Raw genomic sequence first — 24908 nt, 5'->3', positions numbered from 1 at the left:
GTCCCCTCAAAAACCTGTTATTTTCAAAACCTGTTATTTTCATTGTCGCACTCCCATGAGAAATTACGCCATTTCTTGCCATCTGCTGTGCTATTACTACCCATTTATAATGACAAGTCCATCATGAGAAATATTTTCACATGAAGGCTGTAACATATGCTTTCTATTAACAAATGATAAAGAATATTTTAATACACTGCAGATGCAGTTTCACAGACTGTACTGTTTAGAGGGAAATAATGGCACACATTGCTGAGAAGCCACAACATGAGATTGTGCCTGTGTTAACTTTCACAGTTTCTTCACACATGCTAGCAGATCTTGTACATCACTAGTGTGGGACACTGGAGTAGAAGCAACACAGAGTTTTGCTGAAGATCTAGACTCCAAAGGGCTCATCAGCTCCAGTTCTCAAACCAGGCCAGATGGGCTAGGCCAAGCATGATCTCCAAAGAGGAAGCAGTTGGCAGAGCGACAGCAGGAGCTTATGAGCATAGCTGCATGAAAAGCAAACAGATGCTTCTCTGGAGAGTCAGGGAGGGCAACCAACAATAGTAGCCTGAGAGAACTGTGAGGAAAGAATACACCCTTATTAACACCTCTCATTTTTATAAGCCAATCTGCTCTCTTTAGCAAGCAATGAAAAAGATCAACAGCATAGTGACATGTGAGCACACTGCTCAAACCAAGACACCAGCAGCAAAGGAGCCCTAGCAATGCCAGGCACAACATTACTTTTTACTCCTGCAGCACTCAGAAACTTTTAACAGCAACACATCTTGCACCCCCCTAAGCTGAGATGGGAGAAGGAGGTCCAGAACACAAACACTGACAGCTTCTATGCTCCAAATCAAGCCACATTGCACTGTCCCCTGTGAGCTAACGTATTCTAGCAGCTTCATTCTCCAGTGCTCCACCTTTGCCATGCCAGACAATGCTGTAAGACACTATTTAATGCACTAAACAATGTTCTAGGCATTTTCTTGGTACATTTTCATAATCCACATTAAAAATAAATACAAAACTTGAAAGAATCATAGTCCATCTGCACCCATCTGCTTTTCTCAACATAACACCAGATCCATGCTGGTTAACATTTCTCTTCTACTATTACCTCTGGTTGTTGAACACCCTTGGTACAAAGAAAAATGCGAAGAACTTCAACTCACGTTTCTCCTGCAGAAAGCCAGATGAGCAAAATGCAGACTCTTCACCTGTAAAAGGAAAAAAAAAAAGCAGGATTTTTTTTTACATGAACATCAAGCTCCTTACCTTTTCTACAATCTGGAAACAAATATTTTGCAGTTGACCACTATCCTGATTTCTAAAACAACCATTGGCTTCAGTGGGAATAGCTCAGTATATGACACACTTGAAAACTGCTCATCAGAACAGTTAGTTTAGAAGCCAGATTTTACTCTTCATTTCAAGAAAGACATAGTAACAAATGAAACTGTATCTAGGAATCTACTTGATTACCTGTAGCATTAGCCACTGAATCTCTAAATAACTAAGAATTAGCATAACTACACAATTATAACCACACTTACCAAAGCAGATTTACTTCCATAAACAAGATGGTAGTATAGACTCCACAGACCCTGAAGTCCATCAGCTCCTTGCTCGAACATCCAGCTAAGAGCTAGTTAAGTGTCAAAAAGCATTAATTATTTGGGGCTGGATAAGGATTGGGGGTCTGCAGGGGGAAGGGAAGTGTAAAAGTTTGCAATAAGAAATGCTTCTCCACTTTCTTCTTAGAGGACACAAATGTTCTATATGCTCAGTTCTCTGTATCACTTGGCCAGACCTCAGACCTTGCTAAATCCCTTAAAGAAGCATTAAAGTAATTTTCATCAGAGCCTGCAGAAAATGCACATAAGCAAACAGACACTTCCACACATCTCCAACAAATTCTTTATGAACCAGAAGAGCAATAAAACTTGACAGCTTTCCAAGTGAGCTCTTAATCATCATCCATCCCGTCAGATCTGCTAAAGCTAAAGACCAACAGAACCTTTTTCCTCTCTGCAGTTCAGTGCAAAGCTCTTCATGGATATGGGCTGCAAAGCCTAAGTACAGTGGCATTGACCTGCACTGTCTATTCCTTGACAGCTGCATGTTTCTTCTACTCTTTAGATATATAAGGTGGATTGAAGGGAGGGGGTGTGAAGGAGGGGACAAAATGAAAAGCAAAGAGCACCCCTGCTGTCTGTATACGGAGACTGAATCATAATAGGACTGCTAACCTCCAACTGCAACTGTTTCCTGATGGAGCTCTGTGGTTCTTCATCCGCTTCAAATGTTTCCAGATTCCCTCATATTTTGAGTGTGTGAGAGAAAAGAAACAAGGAATGGTATAATAAACTCTTGTCATACTTTTCAGTTCTCAAGTTCCCCTTTTTAAAAAAGGCCACATATAACAAAAGACAGGTAATTGATGGTGAGAGGACAACCCTACTTTTCATGTGACCTCATTTTAAGTCTTATGCCAGTCTGGTCTCAAAAAACATGTATTGATCTCACTGGTACTGCCTACATCAATTATGGCATTTTTTCCCTTTGAACTGCTGACACAGGTTTAAGTTCCCATGTCAATTACTAGCTTGGTCTGAATGACATTTTTTTCTGTAACACATATTTGCCTCATTTGCCACTCAAAGTGTGTAGTAACCTCATTTCCTGCTATAAAGAAAAACAAGTAATGAAACAAAGCATATATTGAATTCAAAGTATACAAATAGTTTTTTACTGTATTTGCAGACTTCTTCACTTCACCTTCACTGCACAGTGTCAAGAGTTCAAAGACAAACCAATTGCTTCAACCTTACAAACTTTAATAATATCTACCTAACATAAGGATATGAACTCAAGATAGCTGGAGGAAATGCAAAGCACTGAAATCCAACAGACTGAATTTGTTCTTAGTGCTCACTAAATGCAATTTTCCTTACCATATCAGACAGACGCTTTGCACCGGGAGTGAATTTAAATGCATGACCATGGTGCGTGAAAATTCTTTTGTTCCACAACAGGGAAGGCATCTGCATCAATATAATTTATGCAGCTGTATGAATTTTTAATTCACTTTGATCGCTGTTTGTGTTATTTTCTATAATGAATACTTAATAAATTTAAATGCTGCTGTCAGTTTTCTCCCAAAGACTTATTTCTACCTCTGATGAGAAAGGTTGTGCTGGTCAAGTGCTCTCAGTCGTTCTTAATGAGACTCACTGATAAAATTAAATTATATAGTTGCCATATCTAAAGTTCCTGAGGTCATTGCCCATCTCACATTGAAACTGTAGCATTAATTAAGCAGGTTGTGTCCACTGGGTCTAAAGCTCTGCTCAGTGCATACTGAATTTTCTCATACATTTTTATTTGTTGAAAGAGCGCATAATTATGTGGTTTATCAATCACTTTATTAAGCCACGAAAAAGAACCAAAGCACAGGCAAATTGTAAAACCACTAGCCCTAGAGACTGACTTGTAACTTTGCTCTTTGCTACCAAAGCCAATTAACTCATCATTCTATGAGAGCCATAATCCATCTTATGGTGGTGGGGGGGGAAAAGTTCCTTGAATCAGTAAACCATGCTCCTCACATCTTTTCACTGAAAGAGTCAAGCACCCTGGGAAAGAAGCCATGCAGGTCATCTTTCTCTTCTCTACATAACATTTTTAAGGAGAGAATACAGTTTTGGCTTAACTTTAAATGTTTTACTATAAACAATTGGGGTAAGCTGAAATATTTTTCTACTCTGATACAGAACACAGCATAGTTTTCCTTCAAACAACCTACTCCTTCTGTCTTTGCTTTTATTATTTGTATCTGATGGTTGCCAATCACAGAATTTTCTAAAGATGCTGAATCGGGAACATTAATCAGTATTGCTAAACTATAACAAAAGCACTGTACAATTATCTGCACTAATGACACTGAAATATGATCTATCAGTATTTAGCACATAATTCCATGCAGGTAAAATTATGCAGATGAGAACACGTAAGAAAAACAACATAAAAGAATAACTTTTAAAAAAATCAACATGTAGCTAAAATCAACAGGACAGAATCTAAGTGTATAAGGTGGCAGAAAAAGAGGGAAATGCACATCTCACATTCTTTTTGCTACAGCTATTCAACCCTATAAGGCAAACAATAATCCTTTTACCAGCCTTTATTCCAAACAGCAGAAACCCCAACAAACAGTCTCTTACAACCCTTTCCTTAGTTCCCAACACAACAGGAACAAAAAAAACCATCCCCAAATAACGGGTCTAAAATGAAAATAAGAATTCCAAATCTTTGCCAGCCCTAGAAAAAAAGAAGTATGTGCAAGAATGCAAGGATAGCTGGTCCTTCTCAAGTCATTTGGAAGACTAACTTACTTAAGGCAATACTTTACAATACTCTGCTACTTTGTAGCAGAGAAAATTACATAGTTATAACAGATACTGTATCTCTTACAAATTGCAGTTGAATCTCTGACTCCAAATGAAGTTACCAAGCAACATCTGAGGCTTTGACATCATTAAGTGCCAATGCTAAACAGGTAACTTTTCTTCCCTAAATATCTACTTAACAATTGTAAATACACTATGTGTATTTTGCCTACCTGTCACTTAAATACTATTCAAATAAATCATTCTCCTGGTAAGTATGAAGAAGTTTGTGACACAAATAAAAATCACTTTTGTATGCCTCTATACTAAAAGAGACCTGTATACAGCTACTTTCAGGATGAACTACATGTAGCAAATATATAAGGAAAAGCTTCTTGAAAATGCTCTTAAAATGGACAAATTCGTCAAATTCTTGAAAAAGCCTAGATTAATCAAAAAGCGCCATTATACATAAGCCCCATACCTATCACCAATGGATAAGGAAGCTAAGTCCTTTCCCCCTGAAGTCAATGAGATAATTTTAATATCCAAACAAGTAGGAAAATGAGGAGCCAAAGTAACAATTAAATGAAGAAAACCACTTATGCTTTTGTTTTGGGTCACAGATACTGGTGTATCAGTGCCCATTTCCCACTAATTTCAGTAGCATATAGTTAGCAAAATGTTCACCTAAAACTAGCCTCAAATACTACTGGAACTATGTAGCATCTTGAAAATTCCACATAATGATTTGCTGACTTTAAGGAGCAAAATAACCCAGTGATAATGATAGCAAATCTCTCATGTATGTTGATTACAGGAAACATAGCAATTCATTTCTCGAAATTAAAATACTAACATGTCCAGGTAAATCTTAACTAGAGGATGTTGTAAATTATATTTCTGTTGAGTGGTTACATAATGTTTGAAAACTAATTGCTTCAGCAATCAGATTTTCTTGCTAACTTTAATATGTAAGGCAAGCATAACATTACCTTGATTTTCTTCCAGCTTCCCAATTGTTCCTATGTGTTCAACAAGGTCGTTTGAGTTCCACTGGCTCATGCCTATGAGAATAGCATTTTTTCCTTCCACCACCTCTTCTGTGGGAGGAAAACAGAAAACTGAATAAATTGCAGTTATGAACAAGAGAGAAAAATGAGCGAGAACTAGTAATTGAGAGCAAAACACTCATCATTGTCCCTAGTGGGAATATATACCAGTTTAGCATATGCAGGACTTCCCAGGAAAGCTTCTTGCTTACTGATGGGCCCTACAGTGTACCCACATGCTTCATGTACTGTGTGCAGGAAAACCATGGAAAAGAGAGTAATGCCTCAATTTTTGCTCCTATCTTGATCAGTCACTTAAAAACAAAGTTGATAATAAATCACTTTGAGTGTTTAAAAGAATTTGTCAGACTCCTCCCCCTCTTGGAAAAAATGTCACTTTTTTTTTTCTTTTTTTTTTTTCTTTTTTATACTTCATAATATTCAAAAGGCAGAAAGGCAGAGCAGAGGGAAGAATAGACACACAGACCAACTTTCAAGCATTGTTTCTCCCCTGTTGCCAAAGCCACATTTACAAAGCTGTAAATTTTTGTCCAGGGACACAGACACATAATGGAATGGCAGCAAGCCCATGGCACAGTGAATTGTGTTTTACTGGGATACCATCCAGGGAAGGGGGGTGGAAAAAGCTGAAAGCAAAAAACACATGCTGTAGATACGCTCTTTAAAAATATCCAAAACTCAAACAGAGCTAAAAGCTGTAAGAAAAAAATTTCCTTCTATTTAACAGCCGTTTGGCAAGAAGGATGTATTTGTGTATTTTTCCTTTCTGAATAAATTTACCAAAAGCATTTCAGCCTGGCTATTTAAAGCCCAAAATGGTCATTGTACCTTCTCATGCAGTAACTGCATTAAAAAAAACTATATTAAAAAAAAAAAAAAGTAAAATGGATAATCGCAGTTCTTATTTGTTAAGGCCAATTCAGAGAATGGGTCAAATTATGACCTCTCTTACTGTTTTTTGTAGAGGGATGGACTCTGTTATGGTAGTAAACACAAAAGAATTTGGACAGGACAGTTCTAGCTAAAATGATCCACATTTTCGAATAAAAAAAGAAATGTGAATTCATTGGAAACCAGGCCTTGCAGTAGGCTTCAAAGTGATTTAAAAATTTCAATTTCTTCATGCTCTCTCATGTACCTCTCTTACTTAGTGAGACCCTGCTACCAGAGAAGAGGAAAGTGGATTTGTCTAAAGGCTTCTACATCACCTCTTAGTCACATCTTATCTCTCTGTAAGTCCTATATTTTAGAAACAAATACTCATAAAAGTCATTTGTCAGGTTTATCAGAGAAGCTGGATCCAACAAAGCCCCTGCTTGACTTGATGCAATCCCAGCTGCTCCCTCAGGCAAAGAAAATCAGCCACTTAGAATAGCATTTTATACAGGTTTTTGTCACAGAAGTTCTGTAAGAAGGGAGGGAAGGGGGCATGGAGTAGCTCTGGAGCACTCTGAGGGCAGCGTGGTGGCACAGTGCCACAACCACCACAAATGGACTGAACCACCCCAAGGACATCCTGCAGCTTCTGTGACCAGTTAGCAACAAAAACCTTTGCCTAAAGATCAAGGGCAGCTGGGGGATGAGGTCCTTCTGCATTAGCTGTTACCATGAAGTGAAATGAGGGAAAACAAGACTAGGCCTTCATGCTACTTGATGTCAAGGCAAAAGAGGCAGCCCTTCTGGCCTTCTCTGTGTAGCATGTAGCCTGAGAGACCTGCCTCGTGCAGCAGGTATTGGCTGGACAACTTTTCAGTGGTGTTTTAGACAGCTGACTTTGGGATGCTAAATTGCTGTCTCTTACAGAGCAACAGGGCTCAAAAATTGTTTTTGCATTTAGTTCTAGTATTTTCTTATCGGTTTTGCTGCTATGTCACTTACCAAACCAGGCATTCCAGATGGCCTTATTGAGGTAAAAGATAACAGTAAAATATTACTTCTCCCTTTGTGGATTTTGCTAGATTAAGTAGCTAGCCAGGGTAGATGAATCAAGAGTCAAAACATGTACAGCTGCTCCATCTCAAACACAGGTGCTTGATTCTCTGTTTACAAGGTTGTCAGCCAGATATTTCTTTGTTTGAGGAAGGGGGGTTGTCCCCAGCTGTTTTTCAAAATGCAAAGCAGTTCACTAATGCTAGTTTTAATTGTGCCCACTGCCTCCAACTTCAGGCTGCCTCTGAAGTGCAAATTACACGTGGGTAAATGTAGAATCTGGGATAGGTTCCAAATTCTCCCATAAAGAAACATAGCACTCAACTCCAGATGCACTGTGCAGAAAGTACTTCTAGCTGCAAAATTATCAGGCACTGATGAGCACTTTGTACAAGTAACAGATAATGGGCAAGAAATAAAAGTAAGAAGCATTACAGGAAACATAATGCTGGAGGCAGAATAAGGATATGTATCTCTAGGAGGTGAAAGATGCACTCTCTTTCTTGGACAGGATCTCCTCACTCTGGCACAAACTCCTGCAGTTTCTCTAGTGCTTTGTTTAATCCACAAATGCCAGCTACTTTAGCCCACATCTAAAGTATGCTTTCCTCTACCAAAGATAAAAGCTCCCTCATCACCTAGAGAGCTTCTGAGCATAGAAACATCTTCTATCTCCTTTGCTAATATCTATGCTTTTCTTTTTCAGCCTTTTCTTAAAAACCATGTACTTCAGTGAATGAGGGTTAGCGTCATCATACCTTGAGAGGCTTTTTGCAAAGCACAGTAGAATTTCACATCTCACTGCTGCCACAGAGCATGAACACACTGAGGGTGTTTAGATGCCCCAACCTTCCACTTTAGTTCATTGGCAGAATTCCCAAATAATATTCAAGGTACTCAGCAGAGCACTTTAAAATTAAATAAATGAGACTGGTGGATCTATTTTCAGGAGAGGCAGGTGCAGCAAATTAAAAGCAGCTCTTAATTAGCAGAAAGCTACCATAGTCTCTTTCATGAAACGAGAATCTTGAGAAAGCACACAGTCTCATCTGAAATATATACCACATAACTATTGGCTTCTGTTTTATATCAATATAGCAATACCAAAGACAGTGCCATAAGTCTAATTTTAAGAAGGCAAAACTAATGACAAAAGTTTTTACTCAGAATAATAAGCTCAGCTGGAAAAAGTGAGGCAGCTGTATTCCACACCCAGTCTTCAATCTTTAGCAAAGCTGTCAGCAGGCTTTTGAATGTTACATCTGCCACAATTAAACACCCAGACTCAGGAAGCAAGAAAAAAAATGTTCCCACAGTCTAAATACAAAGTCTAAGACACAGATAAAGAAATTATGAAGAATATATGTTTCAGATACACTTGCTGGACTAATTTAAACCTAGAATAACTGTTGAAGTCAAAGTTTATTTGAATTTAAAGTAGGTCAGAAAGTGACTACAGGATCCCCTGCGAACAGCAATACCACCATTTCCATCTTATCACAAACATGGTATCAACTGTTAAACTGCTTCTTCTGAGGGAGTCCACAAAAAGCCTGAAATCACCTCCCAGGTACTTTAATAATAACCATCATCAACAGCTTCCTTTTAAATATCACTAATTTACAGCCACCATACCAAGAAAAAAACTAATCAAGGTAAGAGGGCCACAATGAAAAGAAAAACCTTAAATTTGTCTTCATACTAGTGGTTGGAGCCTAGGTTATAAAAAAAAAAAATAAATTTGAATTGTTCATTTAAGAGCATGAACGCAATCTAGGTTTGCAGTACATGAATTCAATGAAAAGAGTCACATAGCAATCATTAAAATAAATGCTTATAGCCTATTTAGAAAGCAGCACACTGATGGAAGGAGGGAAGAGACATGCAGACTAAAAAAACAGTATCCCCTGCTTCTGCACCACCACATGAAAACAGAACCGAAATGCTTACCAGCAATGCTCCAAAACATGCCTGCCACGTACACACACCAAAACAAGCAGTGCCAAACAGATTCGCCTCACTTTGAGCATCTGCCATGCAGAACAGCATCTTCCACTGCTTTTTCCACAGCAGACTTCAACTACTTAGCAGAAGCATGCATTTCTGCTATAGCTAAAGCCCTACCCAAAAAACCAGACTTAATTCTGGCTGGCAGAGCCAAACAAAGCTTGGAGACCTCAACAAGAAAGTAGAAAGCCATTCTGTGCTGGTGAATTAAATTTCTTGTTTATTAATTCTCTTAGTGCAAGGAAACTTCCACAGGCAGAGATGGATCTCAAGGGCATGGATTTTCATGAGACAAGACACAAACACCTTGAGAACCACCAAGAGGACTAGCTGCCATTCTTACGGTTAAAAAAACAAGTAACATTTATCTACATGTATATGCCCCACACAGCCTTTCCCCCCAAAATCTGTTACACATCTACATCAGCTTTGAACCATTCACTATTTACAGCCCTTATCTGATGTTAGATTCCCAAAGTAACTAGGCATTTATCTGCGGAATAAATAAATAAATAATGACTGCAATGAGTACCAGCTGGGATGTCTGTTTGCCTACCCACTGACAACAAAGATGACAAGGCACAGATCAGGTTATCCATATTTCTTTCCTTTCTCTGTGCAGACAGCTGGAACAGCCGTGCTGAAAGTCTCTTTCAGATAAGACAGTCGTTTAGTTCAGAACAAGGAGAAAATAATCAGTTCAGCAATGTATTTTCCGAAACATGCGCTCATGTGCATGCACACACACAGAGCTCTCAAATCCCTTTTCACATAAAGAGGGGTTGCTAAACCCCAACACAGAAGTGCAGATGTGAGCTGATTTCAAGCTAGGCATGAGATGGCACAGTGACATCAGAACACAGGGCTGGGCTTTGTCCCTCGATCTACCTATAATTTTTTTAAAAAAACCCTATCATTTATTTACCTTTCTGGGTCACGTATTTCTTTACGTGTCTGTGGATTGGTTCTTGAATTTGAGGTACAAAAGCCATGACCCTATGAAGCTCTGTAGTGTTCTAGTCCTGCTGCTTCTGCTGCCAGATCCAGCTCATGGCAGCTCACTCATCCACCCCACCACTATACCCATCCCCTCTAAATTTAGGCCACTTCAGAAATTGTTGAGAGAAGATCTGATGATGTTTTTTTCAGCTCTTAACTATGATGAGGACAATAGTGTCAGTTCATCCCCAAAGGAGCTTGGTTACTTGCTGCAAGGTTGCAGAAAGAATGGGGAGGGGAGGACAAAAGGTGTACTGACCTCGCGCATCGAAGAATTCATCATCGGAGCTCTCCACGGAGTCTTTGAGGATGTTCTGCATGTGCCACTGAGCACCACTTAAACGGCGTGGGCCAGCTGGAAATACAGAGACTCCCATTAATGGAAAAGAATGCTCACCTCTGCTCCAGGTTTAGAGAAAGAAAAGTCACATTAATAATCAGTTTGTGTAGATGACTCAGGACGATCACTTTGGTCAGTGCACGCACTTTAATCTCCACTCTAGGTCAGCAGAGTTCTCAGGATGGCGCAAAAATTATACCTCTCATTTCTCCCTAAAAAAAGCAATTAAAACAAGTTCTTTTTAAAGATAAGCCTGCATCACTTTCAGCTAATGGAGTGACTTGAAAAGATAAATTCTTCCTTGTTGAATTCACCAGGCTGCTCAATTCCAACACTCAAACTGTACATTGTTTCTAAGGCACGGGGCAGCATGTCCCCAGGACATAGAAGTAGCTCCCATTTAAATGCAATTTCACTTCCAAAAGAAGTACCATCCTATTTGTCTCACAGATTTACAGATGAACTACTAAATTCTAAGTCAGTGAGCTATTTTTATCAGACAGCTCTGTTTTGTGGAGCCTGGGGCTTTTATTTGAAGCTTGTCACTTGAAGACAGAAAGACAAAACCATGGTACAGCAACAGATATAACTCACGACAGCTTAGATGGTCCCAATGAATTTTTATACTCAAACTAATTTATAATTAGTAAAACCCGACCCACCTAACTATATCAGTTAGTTTCAAGGATAATACTTGGTACAGTATCACAGAATCACAGAATCACAGAATCCTAGGGGTTGGAAGGGACCTCGAAAGATCATCTAGTCCAACCCCCCCTGACAGAGCAGGGCCACCTAGAGTACATCACATAGGAACGTGTCCAGACGGGTTTTGAATGTCTCCAGTGAAGGAGAAAACTTTTGTTTTCCGTAAAGCATCCACTTGAAAATCTCCAATTATGCATTCACCTGATACAGTCAGTATGATTCATTGAAGGCTCCTTCTTCATTATGATTATCAGTTATTTGCTGTGATTCATTGATACAGTAGAGTGACTGTTTAAAGACTCCATAACAACCATTATTTTTACTCATCTCCCAGTTCACTTAAAAATACAGATAAGCTGTACTAATTTTAAGAATAAGGAAAAAAAGATTTTCAATTAGAAAGACAGCTTTTTTTGCAGCAATTTTACGGATAATGTTTTAAAGCTAACACTTTGTTCTACTTTTGAATGAGAAAATTCTTCCTCCTTAAGTCCATGTTCCATACATAATGCCTAAGAATTATTCTATTAAAGACTTCAGTCTCCAGCCAAACATACTACTACTTTAGCAACAATGTTAGTCCATAATAAGCACTGGACATTATTTAAAAGCTCTTAAAAACTTAAAGAGCAGTAAGACCAGTTTTAAAAAGATATACTCTACTGTTTGGACTTTTTCCTTTATTTCTCACCCATGGAAATTCACAATTGGGCTAATAGCTGCTACCCTGCAAATCAAGCTATACAGACCCTATGCCCTTTGCATAGGAGTTAAGAGTTGAAATGTAGCCATGTTATATAAAATTTTAAAAAAACCAAAAAACAACAGATAGAAAACTAAATGAGAATCAAACAGTTCTGAATATTGTACAAAGATTCAGTCAAAAGCCTTACTGCTGCTGTTAACAGACCCCAACCTAGGTCACTTGCATCTTACGCCCAACACAACCTTTATGGCTTTTGGAGGAGGAAAAAAGATCATTCCAGGCTTCAGTCCCTGGCAGGATTAGTCTTCACAATCAAAATCCTGACAGAAGTCTCGTCTTTAAACAGTAAACTGAACACGTGTAGACTTACACCTTGCAAATGTAGTGGGAAACAACTGCAGCTCCTCTCCATTAGTGAGCCTTTTTCCATCTATTTATTACCCACATGGGACTAAAGCATTAAATGAGGCTAACAGCACTATATCTTCTGGCATAACTTCAGAGATCAATAGTTATCTCAGCAGTGATCCATCTGCACAGATGGATCAGCATATCAAATGAGTTTAAATGTCCATCTCCAAGCTTAGCAGCCATAACAAAGCCATAGTCTTGTGCCAGCCTCCAATAAATTAACTCTAGCCATTCACATCGGTGTTTAAACAATGATTTAGAAACCTGGCTACAGCACCACTTCACAGGAAAATCCCTAGGGCAAACTCAAATTAAAGGAAATGTGTAGATAGCCTCAGAGTATATGTAGTGAATCCATATAATTCCACTTCATATAATGTTAGCAAGCAACACAACTATTTTGCTTTCCTGTTCATTTCACAGACCAGTAAGAATCCAGCTCTCCTTCAAGTCTGCACATATTATTAGGCATAAATTCTGGCTACAAGAAAATCCCTTGAGAGCATCAGTTTTATTAGACTGCAGTAGGAATACTTCAGATTTAGAAGCAGCTTAAACACATCCACAGCAGCACAAGTCTGTGTAAGATCACTGCAGTAGTTCTTCACATCTACATTTATTTGCTGTCTGGACTACATTGCATTGCCCTCATACATTAGTCTTATTGAGTCTGCTTTCTTCTGTGCCAACAGATTAGCATTAGCCATCTTAATACAACTCTATTAACACTGCTTGATTACATTAGACTTCGGCATTGCCTGAACTCATTGATTTGACTTAGTATGAACTGCTGCATATTTGCCTTTATTATTTTGATTCAGAGAATCTGTCCTACTTCAAAATACAGGCTAACTCCTTATAATGACACTTGATGCTTCTGTGTCAAATAACTTTATCAGGTTTGTTGACTGCTTCTTATCAGCCAGATTTCAGCAATTTTTGCAAACAAGGCAGCAACTTAAATGTCATTTCAGTTATTGGGTACCACAGTTTCTGAGAATAGAAAGGGAAACCGTGTAGAAATTAAATGCCTTTAACAGAAATCCACTACATCAATTATTTGCCAGTCACAACAGTTGAACTAGAAGCACACACAGTTCTCACAGGCTGCTGAGGCAGCATGACAGACTGACAGTAGGATACAAAAGCAACATTTCCAAGTGGCAGGAGAATCCACAGAAATGCAGAGGTGCTTTTCTTCTAGGAGAAGCAGAAGTGAAGCCTCTTTTCCTTTCGCATAGTACTGCAAGTTGCTACACTGAGCTGTGACACAGGGAGGTGACTGCAGGCTTGCCCTGAGCACACTGCCACAGTAACAGCAGCTGAGAAGACAAAAGCAGAGCCATTTTGCAACATCACACACAGAAGCTAAATTGTAGTACTAACTGCAACTAATTGTATAAACTTACTTCTAATTAAGATTACAATCAGTGATTTTCTTCTGTTAAAAAGTCTTGCTTTTTTTCTTAAACAAAGAACAGATGGAATTCCATTGCTAGTTTGCAGCACCTGTGTTGTGGTCACAGGAGATTAGGTGATGTGATACATGAATAAAATGCACCTTTGAAAAGCACTCTCTATTTTTATATCAGTATATTACTTCACATTTTTTTTTGTAGTTGATGCTATCACATGTTATTTGCACAAAGACAACTCTTGCAGGACCTATAGAAAACAATTTTCCACACCATGGATATAATTGACTCACCATACTTTACCATACACCCCAGCCTCGCAGTAAGCTCTCTTTATCAGAATCACTTCTTAATGTTGTTGAAAATGAATCAGTTAAAGATTTTTAGGTTTAAAATATGCTCACTGCCCCGTTTATGCCACGATAGATACTGACTTCCTTAGCAGTAAAATGTATATATAAGCAAGCACCATGACTAGAAACCAGTATCATGTACGGCAGCAGTTTCCATAAGGGTGAGAGCAGCAAACTACAATCAGCTGAATGCTTTTGTGACAATCAGTAAAATAGCTAAGTAATCACTCACTTGAATGAGCACCTAAACTCATCCCTGAAGAATGCTCAGCTATTTTACAAATGCCTTGGAAAGTAAACCCCTCCTGGGAAACCTCAGCCATGGTACCTTCTCTTAATGGTTCTGCCTTTTCCTCAGCTTGAATTAGCTTAGCTTTTACAAACACTGACTGCAGCTGAAAAAGAAAACCATTGCTCACGTCATCAGTGTCTACAGCAGCATTTTACCAACAGGATCAGCACAAATGCATTGGGAATGATTTTCTACCTGAAGCATATTTGTGTGACAGTGAAGTAGCAGAACAGTAGGCACAGTCCAGAAGCATCATCTTGAGAATCACTCCAGCATCTCCTAAAAGCCCTCTTCTCCTTAACAGTTTATGAATCAATGCTTGCTACGTTGTCAGGCAAATAGGACAGATGTAAAGAAAGCAAGCTGACCTGACTACCAGTCATACTAACCCCTCACTAATATACCAGGCTAGCCCAGTAGACCATCCAGGCAGCAGACCTTCCTGGAAGATGCATCCAAGCAGCATGGGATAAGAACAGCTGTTTTCATTTGATGCAATTACAGCATTCGGCTTTCCTGTAAAGCTAATTCAATATGATTCACGTCACTGTTATGTTACAGATTTCAAGCTTTACAGCAGGCACTGTGGTTTGCTATCTTCTGCTTGGTGAAGATCAAGACTAGACATACGCACACAGAGACCATAAAAAACCCCACTCCTGAATACCACTAACAGACCAGCCTAGTTAGCAGAGACAAAATAGCACACAATGTTCTCAGAGCTGTAGAAAACTCGGTCTCTTACATAGCAAAGTATTCAAGACTGAATTAATCTCACGTAAAAAAATAATAAAAAATAGACTCCATTACAGACTAAATCTATACAGATTATAACATTTCCACTTGTCAAGCCAGTTTTAGAACTGTGACCATTTTGATTTCAGGGTAGGTTTTCCTAAGAAAATTAAATAAGCACAAGTCATTTTTCCACTTGGAAAGAGATGCTGGGTAGAAGGAATGACCTTTCCTGTTGCCACTGACTGCTGTTGCATAATACCTCTTTCTGTTCTGCTGGTTTCAGATGCTTCCTGCCTACCCATTAAGTGATTTAACTGAGCTACCCACACAGTGTTACCTAGTGACTATATAGTTAAGACTTACTGGAGGACAAAATTACCCACCATTATTTTCTAGTTTTGTTTTATTTTTTCTTTGGCATAAAAAGGCTACAAAGAGGACTGGGTCAAGAGCTCTCTGTATCCGCATTGTGGCTGCATCAGTCCCTAAATAAAAATCAAAAGAAGAGCAAAGAGAAAAGTTAATAAAGTCAGAGCCATAATTAAAGGCAGAAGAAAGTCCATACAGACTGCAGGGGCCCTTGTCAAGCAGTCAAGTGAAAGAGAGAAATAAAGAAACAATACAGACACCACTGTGATCAGAAGCATACAAGATAACCAGCCGCTCTCTCCCATTCCTTAATCAATGTCTCTTATAGCAATTTAGCAATGACAATTCCCTGGTTACCTACTCTGTACTTACTTCCACTGGCAGTTCTGCAGCAGACAGCAAGGACAGACATACATTTGCTTACTGAGTACAGGAAAAAAAAATAAGAAACTAAGCCACATGGGACTTTAAGCCCCTATTTTAAGGTACCAGTGACATTTCCAGTCTTGCATCTTACAGGTGAGATGGTCGAAGAGATGGACGAAGAGAGATGGTACATTTAGCATGGCTGTTCAGGCTTCAAGTCCTAAATCAAGCTTTCCTGTAAATGCTGTACACATCTCAGAACTGTTTCTAGATGCTTCAAATGCCAGCTTCCTAAAAGCAAAATTAACTTCACCCTCCCTCTCAGCGGTATCCTCCACATACATCCTCCAAACTCACTCCCCAAAACCAGAGAAGATAGAAATATTCTCTAACCTTTTCCTTCAATAATTGTAGGTGGACTGCCTGCATCACATCTGACTACTTCCACAGTGAAGAGATTTTGGCTTTTTTAGGAGGATCTGGCATTTTTGAGTTACTGCTGCCTATTAAAAAATGAAGTAGGAGATGCAGAGCAGATACCACACCACCTCTCTGGGGACATGTCAGGTAGTGATCTGCAGCAGCTGCTCTGTGGCTTTGCAACCTGCAGTACTGCAAATGCCCAAGCATTTCTGCCCAGGGACTTTTCCACGTGCTTAAGATTTAGAATCCACTAGGCAAGATTTGGCTACTCAAACAAGTCAAACACCTCTGAAAGCCCTTCACAAGCACATGTGTCATTCAACAGTGATCAAGTAGGTTTCATTGCTCAGGCTGTATATACAAGCAAAACAGTCAAAGCATTTCTTCATTTGTGCATGTTCCAGATCATGCTGATAAAATCAAAAGTTTTAATCTATAAAACAGGACATTTTCTCTGCTCCTAATACAGATCTGTTCTGCCAGAGCACCTTTGCAAATGGCCAGTTCTTGCTTTCCTCTACTATAAGCAGTGACAGCATCATAAAACTGGCACCAAAACTGCTATTTTGTCTACTGAAATGAGCAGAATCAAGTCCAAAAGAAGTGCCATCCTTTTAAATTCCTGTGTAAAGCTGGGCTTGAACAAGTAAGCTATGTATGCAGGCTACATTAATCAAGTACCACAGAAAGCTGGAGACTTTTTAGACAGGCATGTAGTGATAGGACAAGGAGCAATGGCTTTAAACTAGAAGAGGAGAAATTCAGGTTAGACATTAGGAAGAAATTCTTTACTGTGAGGGTAGTGAGACACTGGAACAGGCTGCCCAGGGAGGCTGTGGCTGCCCTCTCCCTGGAAGAGTTCAAGACCAGGTTGGATGGGGCTTTGAGCTACATGGTGTAGTGGGAGGGTGGAAGTGGATGGTCCTTACAGTCCCTTCAAACCCAAACCATTCTACAAATCTATGAAACAGACACCAATACTCCCTTACTTTCCTAACAAAGTTAAAATTATTGCAAACCAATGCCAAAGAAAAACAAATGAGACTTTCCCCCCATTTCACTTCATCTTACACAGATGGGAAACAACCATTTAATTCAATGCTATATTTACATCATCTGAAATTACTGATGCTCTCAGGTTCCAAAGTGCTGTATGTCTCTGGACTGCTACCAAGCTATGGGTATTTTGGGGGAATAATAATAAATTACGCATCGCTGAGCAAAAACTTTGGGTTTAGCTTTAAAACTACCATGCTGATGTAAAGCTGTGCCAAGAGCTGTCCCCAAACACCAGGCAAGTTTCACATACAGGCATTCAGTCATAGCAGTTAGGCCTTCACCTTCAAAAGCCATTGGCACTGTGTTCTCACAGCCTAGAACAAAACCATTTTTGCTACAGCAAGAGGGCAAGAGGTTTCTCCCCTGCTCTGCTAGCTGACTGATCATTCATGCATAGAGTATATCCACCTGCTGCAGGGCTACCACTGCCACCAGGCAGGGGGGCATCTGGGTTTTGCTGATGAGCACCCCGAGGCCTATCAACCCATCTTCAAATTGCTCGGACTCTAGAGGAAGCATGAATTAAAACGTGTGGACCTGCAAGGCGTAGGGCAGGCCTCATCTCCCTTTTTCGTTTCGCCAGTCCGACCGAACAGGCCCAACCCAGCAAGTACGAGCTCATTCTTGTCAGGGGAACCCGCGCCTCTACCTTTCAGGCTGTTTCCCCCGAGCAGGCAGCAGCGAGCACAGGCACCACAAGGCGGCTGCCACAATACTTCTCTGGAGCCGGGAGAGCCCTCCCCGGACCGCTACCGGGCAGGAGAGTCTGGAGAAGGCCAGACAGCGGCGACTGGGAAGGACACCCCACACGGCGCTCCCGTGAACACTGGCCGACACGGGCGCCGACGGTAAAGTGGACTCCACTCGGAGAGGACGGCAAGGAGGGCAAATACGCCTGCCTCTCGTTCACAGAAGTTCGGGGTTACCGTTCCGAGAGCGGGAGGCGGGGTCCGCCTGGCGAGGCGGGCATGGAGCCGGGACGGCCCGCGCGGCGGCCGGTGGGCGGGAAGCGCGAGAGAGCCTCACCAGGCCCCGCGCTCCCCTCAGGTCTACCCCATCCCGCCTTGCGGCTTCATCACTCACCTGGCGGCGGAGCTTTCGCCATTTCTGGGCTACCCGTTCGCAGCCAAGCCGTTGCCAGCCGCATCAGGTGCTCGTCCGCGGGACCCTCCTGGCGCGCCGGCACCCCACGCTCCGCCACCCCATCTGCTCCCGGCGGAGGCCCCGCACCGCCCACTCGGCTGCGGCGCCGAAAGATGCGGCCAGGAGACGCCGCCGCACTGCTCGATCCCGCCGCGCAACCCGCCCGCTGCGACGCAGCCGCCGTCGTTAAAGATGCAGCGAGCGGCTCAGCGGAGAGTGGGGGCCGGGTCGGGCAGCGTGGGGCTGTGGCTGCTCACAGACGGCCTGGAGAGAGCAGCTGGCGGGGCCCAGCAGCCCTCCGGTACGTCGAGGGGCGCAGCGGCTGTTCTGCCCGAGCCCGCCCGCACGGTTTGCCTCGTATCGACCGGCCCCACTGCTGCTGGCGAGGATCCGCGCCGGTGCGCGGCCCAGGCCGAGCCCACCCGCTCCTGCGGGCGGCGGCGCCCGGACTGGATCCCTTCCAGGGCTGTGGCCGGCTCGCCCTGCCTGGTAGCCCGCTCGGAACGCCCCCCTGGAAGGGTTCGGGGTTTCGTTTTCGTCCTGGTGCTCCTCAGAACGGTGGGCGTGGGTTGGTCAGGGGAGGAAGGAGAGGTGTCTGCTACCTCCCTTCTGCCCTGCACTCTGCCCTCTGTCTCCCGCAGCGCGGTACCGCTCTGGCCCCGGGTGCCAGAGGAGACACCGAGGGTCAGAGTGTTTAGTCGCAGCTGCAGCACTACCCCTGCAAACCACTCCTACAAAAGGTTGCTCTGGGCTTTACCAGCAAAAATCCTTTCCAGTTGCCAAGTCCTGTGTCAGTGCAGAGGCTGAACTGCTGCAACGCTCTGCCGTTTAAGTAAGCAGTGGGCAAACAGCTTGAGCTGACAGAGCTTAAACAACAAACGCTCAGGGCATGACTTCCTTTCTTCCTCTTCAATAGCCTCACTAGTGGTATTTCTCTAACACCATCAAGAAAAAAATAGTTGCCAGCTTGGACGAGCTTCCAGGAATTGAGAGAAACTCACTTTATGAAATGTCTTAAGTGGCAGTCCATCTTGTTTGAACAATGTGAGAGAGAATATTTTCTGGTGCTGCAAGATGCCTAGTCATAGAAGTCAAAGGCTGTACAAAACGTGTTTTGCATGCCAATTCATGTAGAAAAAGATCAACACAATAGCAAGTGCAATGTGTTGGAGGGAATAACAAGCCACCTGAGGATAGGAGCCCAGAGATGAACAATACCAACTGACACTATTGCCCGCTGAAAACATCTGCCCACCTAATGAACCAAACCTGCTCAAATTGGGCAGTGAAAGTTACACTAGCTCTACACTTACAGTCCCAGGCAGCAAAGCTTGAAGGTTGAGTGACTGGTTAGGATCTCTGGGGCTGAATTCAAGCCTGTCTTCTATAGGGCTTGCTGACACTAGGTTCAACCTGTTTTAAGAAGCCTTTGGAGCCAAACCAGGAGATTCCTGATGAAGTAAGGTAAAGTAGGAGATCAGTCCTACAGAGTTAATGTTATTTCTCCTAAGTCAGAGAAGATCTGCCTTTTTTCAAGAAGGGGTGATGCTGAGGTCAGTGCCATCAGCAGTTATGGGACTTCAGTGATAACTGCTTTTAGGGACTCAAGGAAAGCAGCTGTTGAGGAGAATGTGAAGAAGGTCAGGAAAAACCTTGAAGCTCAGTTCCTATGTACTCCTTGAAATCACCAGGGAATTTATGAGGCAGACCTAAGGATCAGGCACCACATTGAGTCAGAAAAAACAGCAGTTGGAAGAGCAGTTCACAGCCGAGTGTTGCACGTCAGCCACCTACTAGCAATGGGTTGCACTATGCTGTTTTACTCGGTAGGACTAGAAATCCTCTGGCAGCAGATACACCTGCTTTGTGGCTACTCATGCCAGAAAAAACACCGAAGAAGCTGCCCAGGATCCAAGAACAAGCCTTGAGATGGCAACTCTTGGCAATATAACTTTCTGAGAGGCCTCTGTTTATATGTTACCAACAGCCAAAATAAAAAGTGAGACAAGATATTTCAGAGCCCAGCACTTTGGAGGAGAGCTGTATTCTGCCAAATACCAAAGTGAACAAAATTATAATCCACAGAGGCATAATAGAAGACAGCAATGGATGGGTAACTGGCCCCCACAAAGACTTTATGGTACTCTCAGGTACAGGCTGTTGTCTCTCAGGAAGGTGTATGGCTTGCTAAGGAGGCTCTCACTAATCCCAAATACCTGGATGCCTCATGCAGCACTTATTACTAAGATTGCACTGACTGACACCAGCTTTACATCTGAAGCTGAGTGTGTGCCTGTACAAAGTCCACAACAGCTACAAGGCAGCCAGAGAAATGCAGTGAAAATTCACCTGGCAGTGAAAAGCTTCCTAACAATATCAGAGGTTTTGCTCTGCAGACCATCAGTGTCCAACTAATGGCCAAGACAGCTGCAGAAGCAAGAGTTGAGGGAGGCTCAGTCCTGAACAAGTCAGGCCCCTCATCTGTTTCCTCTTTGTTGACTCTGAACTGAAAGATGCTCCTTCCTCCTGCCTCAAGTCTTCTCAATAGCCAGACACTATCCAATTAAAGGTCCAACAGAGCAGGAGCAGACCAGCACCAGTCAATAAAGTCAGGGCTGAGGCCATCTTAAAGGCAGGCAAGGGAAAATGGTACTTGCTGTCTTAACTCCAGTACTCTCCAGTATTGGTAGCTGCACAGGAAAAGGCACAAGGCATAAAAACAGATGGAATTACAGTTGATGAAAATTAAAATCACAGGATTTAAGCAAGATTTTGTAATCGATTTATATCCAGTATTTGTTACCACACCGCAGAATCACAACTTTAAACAAGATTGTAATTTTTCTCTGTTTAAGGGGGAGATTTGCTGAGCACAAGGGAAAGAGCTTCCAGTTCCAGATGGGAGACAGAAATACAGCTCACAAAAACTACCTGGGTAGTGAGAGCACTCAGGAAAGCTCTCACATTCAAGTATGCCCATATAGTCATGACTTTTCATACCTGTTAGTGCTACAGAGGATGTTACTTCGAAGAAGCAGTCCTCTCTGTCCATTCTAAAAAGCCCGACAAGGACAGTGATCTGAGCAATTTCCAGAAGATGAGTTCCACAGTTTAAAAATAACCCAAGTATTCAGAAATTCATTAATCAAAGGGATAGTATGAAATTGTATCAGCTATAAATTTTTATGCTGTTACTTTAGGATACTTTTGGGAGCTTTTTTTGTCAAGTTTTGTCCTGAGGAGGGGAGTAAGCTGGGAAAGGAGGGCAATGTCTTAATTTTCAAAATGCTAGAAATACAGGTCATGTTTTACAAGCTTTCCACTCTCAAAAATCAGGACAAGACAAAACATCACATTAAGAGGGAAAGGAGGAATAAGCAAGCAAAGCTAACAGTTTAATTTTTATTTAGATTGCTGCAGACACACAGGAAAAAGCCTGGGTTAATCAGCATCTACCAATTAAAAGCTAAAACCTGCCATACCTACAGACTGATTTGATCATACTACAGTCTTTCTGGTTAGTTATTCTGTTCTTCCAATATGGAATTTCTCAGCTTTCTTTCCTCTCTTGCCTCCACAATCTAACCCACTGTTAAAGAATAACAGACACTCCAGTCTCCAATATTACTGATGTTTGCTCTGCTTTACTAAGACCTTTCTAATTTTCCATGAAAAAAAAAAAAAAAGAGGAAGACAGTGATAAAATTGTGGGGTCTCTCCATTTCAGTGGGTAAGCACAAGGCATCTATTCTATCTTCTTTCATGGAAGTATCTACTAATTTCCCAATTCATAAAGGCAGCCTGTTTTCTACAACATTGTAATAGTGCTTTGTTATGTTATACGCTTTCTTCCCAGAGCCTGATTGCTGGTCCATATCAGAGCAGAATGTTAGTAAAGGTCAATAGGAGGAAGGACTGATGATTATCAGCTTGATCCTAAATCTATCTTTTTTTACAAAATGGGAGACTGGGAAAAAATAAAAAGATGCAGTCAGGAGAACAAAAATTAAATGCTAAGTGAGTAATCAGACAGCATGGCTCTCTGGGTGCCTTAGACAGCAGGCTATTTTTAGTCATCTGTTTCCTAACAGAAATGCTGAGGTGAGAGAGAGAGACCGTGATACCAGGATTTTTAGAAGCAGCTATGGAGCATTCCTGTTCTGCAGTGCAGCAGCTGTTTGCACAGACATACCCAACCTCAATTTCTACTGGGTTTCTCAGTCACATATCAATCTCAGCCTGGGCAAACAGCTCATCCTGCTTCTGGGAGCAACACTGCAAAATGTCCACAGTCTGCCTGAGGTCCACAGCCCTTAGCACCCAGTCAGGCTTGTGGATGGATAGCTGCACGACAGACAAACCTGCATTAACCATGCTCACACTCCAATCACACCATGAGCAAGGTAAGGCAGAGGAGGCCAGGGAAAGAAGGGCAGCTGAAGTTGTAGAAGACACCTTATTTGGGCTTAGATTCAGAGAAAAAATGTGCCATCAACAGCTTTGTCCCAGAGAAGGAAAGCAAAGTCAAAAGCATGTATTTTAGACCACAGTCCCACCCACTACCTAATAAGGACTGTTGCAAGAGCAAAGGGTCATGTTTCACAAATAGAACAAATGTGCTAGTTGCTGACTTTTCTTTGATGATCTGCATTATTCTCTAAGCAGCCTTCATCTTATACAGTTGGTTCTGTTTTAGACAGACTGCAGGACACTGGAAGAGACAGTTTAAAGAGCTGTCTATATTGAACAGTCCAGATTGACCTCCCTTGAGCATCTCAGTTTGCATCCATTTGAACCATGCTATTTATGCTTCATTAACACGTGAACTTCCTTGTTCTGTGATAGCTCAAAAAGGGACAGAAATTGCTATAATGAGTTTAAAAAAGAATGAGGAGAAGAGGAAGAAAGAAAAAGGGAAAGAGTCAGCACATGCATTTTAAGAGGTTTATTAATAATTGACACTGACAGTGCCACCTCCTGCTGATACAATCATTGTTAAGCATGTGCTGGTTAGAAATCCACACTGAAAGTCTTGACTACAGAAGCAACCACTCCTTTCTGTCTTCTCCTTTTAAAGTTTACTTGTTCTCTGTCTCCTTTCTGCTCACCCTGTTCTGTCTGTAGAACAGACTAATGACACACCAGTTTTCATTGTGAAGCTCACCACAATTTCCAACCTCCTCCCTTTTTGCATTGCACTTTGTCTATTTTGGATTAATCTGTACACGCAGAGAAACACTATGTGGGTTCTTTTGGATCAAGGCTGCATCCACTACCAACAATGTAGAGGCTGGCTCAAGATCAGGTTTATGTAATGGGATTCAGAGAAACAATATTGAAACAGATCCTTAAGGGAACTAGATTGAGACATCAATGACATTATGTCCCTACTGATTTTAGTGGGAGTCCAAAGGACTAGGAAGCACCTTCAAAAATCGACACAGTGAGACAGATTCTGGCTTTACAGGGCCTTCTGGTACCAAACACAGGATAGAGGACGAGTGGTCCATGCATAAGGTAAGGCTACAATTCTCTGTATATACAAAGTACAAATAAAAAATAAAAAAAAAATTTGTATTACCTAGGTCCTGAAAAAGCATTCCTCCCAAAATCGAACAGCTGAGAGTGACTTGAGAGCTACTAAGACATAATTAATCCTCTTTATTTGCATCCCCCACTTCTCACACTAATCTAGCAGTCTGGTGCACCGTGTATTCCACATAGAAAGTCTGCCTCCAGAGAGAGCTGACCTGCTCCAGAAACCTGAGCTCCAAACAGGGACCAGTCTCACTCCTCCAGCTGGCACTCAGGCAGCTTTCCCAGCCCCAGAAAGTAACAAAGGGTTTCAGCAATGCCTTCTACAGAGCAAGGTGGAAGCAGCAAGCATAGCTCCACAGGATCCTGAGCCGCAGCATTTTTGCAGTGGTTGTGATGGGGCAAAAGAAAAGCACTGACTACATCTTGGTAGTGCAGGACTGTTCTGTGTGGTTTTTAGAGCTGAAATCTATAAGCTAGATTTATATACACATATATGTGATACAGTATGAATTTCACTGATGGAAAACTTATGTAGCTCATGAATTAGCTCTGAATTCAGCACCTTTATTTCCATGCCTGTATAATTGCTTTAAAAGTTGTACCTGCAATTTAAAATAAAATCCTATTTAGCATTTATTTCAGAAGTTCTCAAGC

At 41.5% G+C, this 24908-nt stretch overlaps 1 protein-coding gene across 2 annotated transcripts in view; it reads right to left on the bottom strand.

Annotated features, from left to right (window-relative positions):
• Nucleotides 1-18795, bottom strand: part of PITPNM3 (PITPNM family member 3) — a 52044-nt gene extending 33249 nt beyond the window's left edge. For both annotated transcript variants that reach the window (XM_030462618.1, XM_030462619.1), the window contains exons 1-4: nucleotides 18657-18795; nucleotides 10653-10748; nucleotides 5381-5488; nucleotides 1170-1214 (exon numbers count right to left, since the gene is read on the bottom strand). In XM_030462618.1, the coding sequence (XP_030318478.1) occupies nucleotides 1170-1214; nucleotides 5381-5488; nucleotides 10653-10748; nucleotides 18657-18720 (313 nt within the window). In that variant the 5' untranslated portion in view covers nucleotides 18721-18795. The remainder of the gene's footprint in view (nucleotides 1-1169; nucleotides 1215-5380; nucleotides 5489-10652; nucleotides 10749-18656) is intronic.
• Nucleotides 18796-24908: the final 6113 nt, after the last annotated feature.

The sequence above is a fragment of the Calypte anna genome, chromosome 19 (assembly GCF_003957555.1).
Source record: "Calypte anna isolate BGI_N300 chromosome 19, bCalAnn1_v1.p, whole genome shotgun sequence".
NCBI classification, from domain to species: Eukaryota; Metazoa; Chordata; class Aves; order Apodiformes; family Trochilidae; genus Calypte; species Calypte anna.
This window is presented reverse-complemented; position numbering and strand designations above follow the sequence as displayed.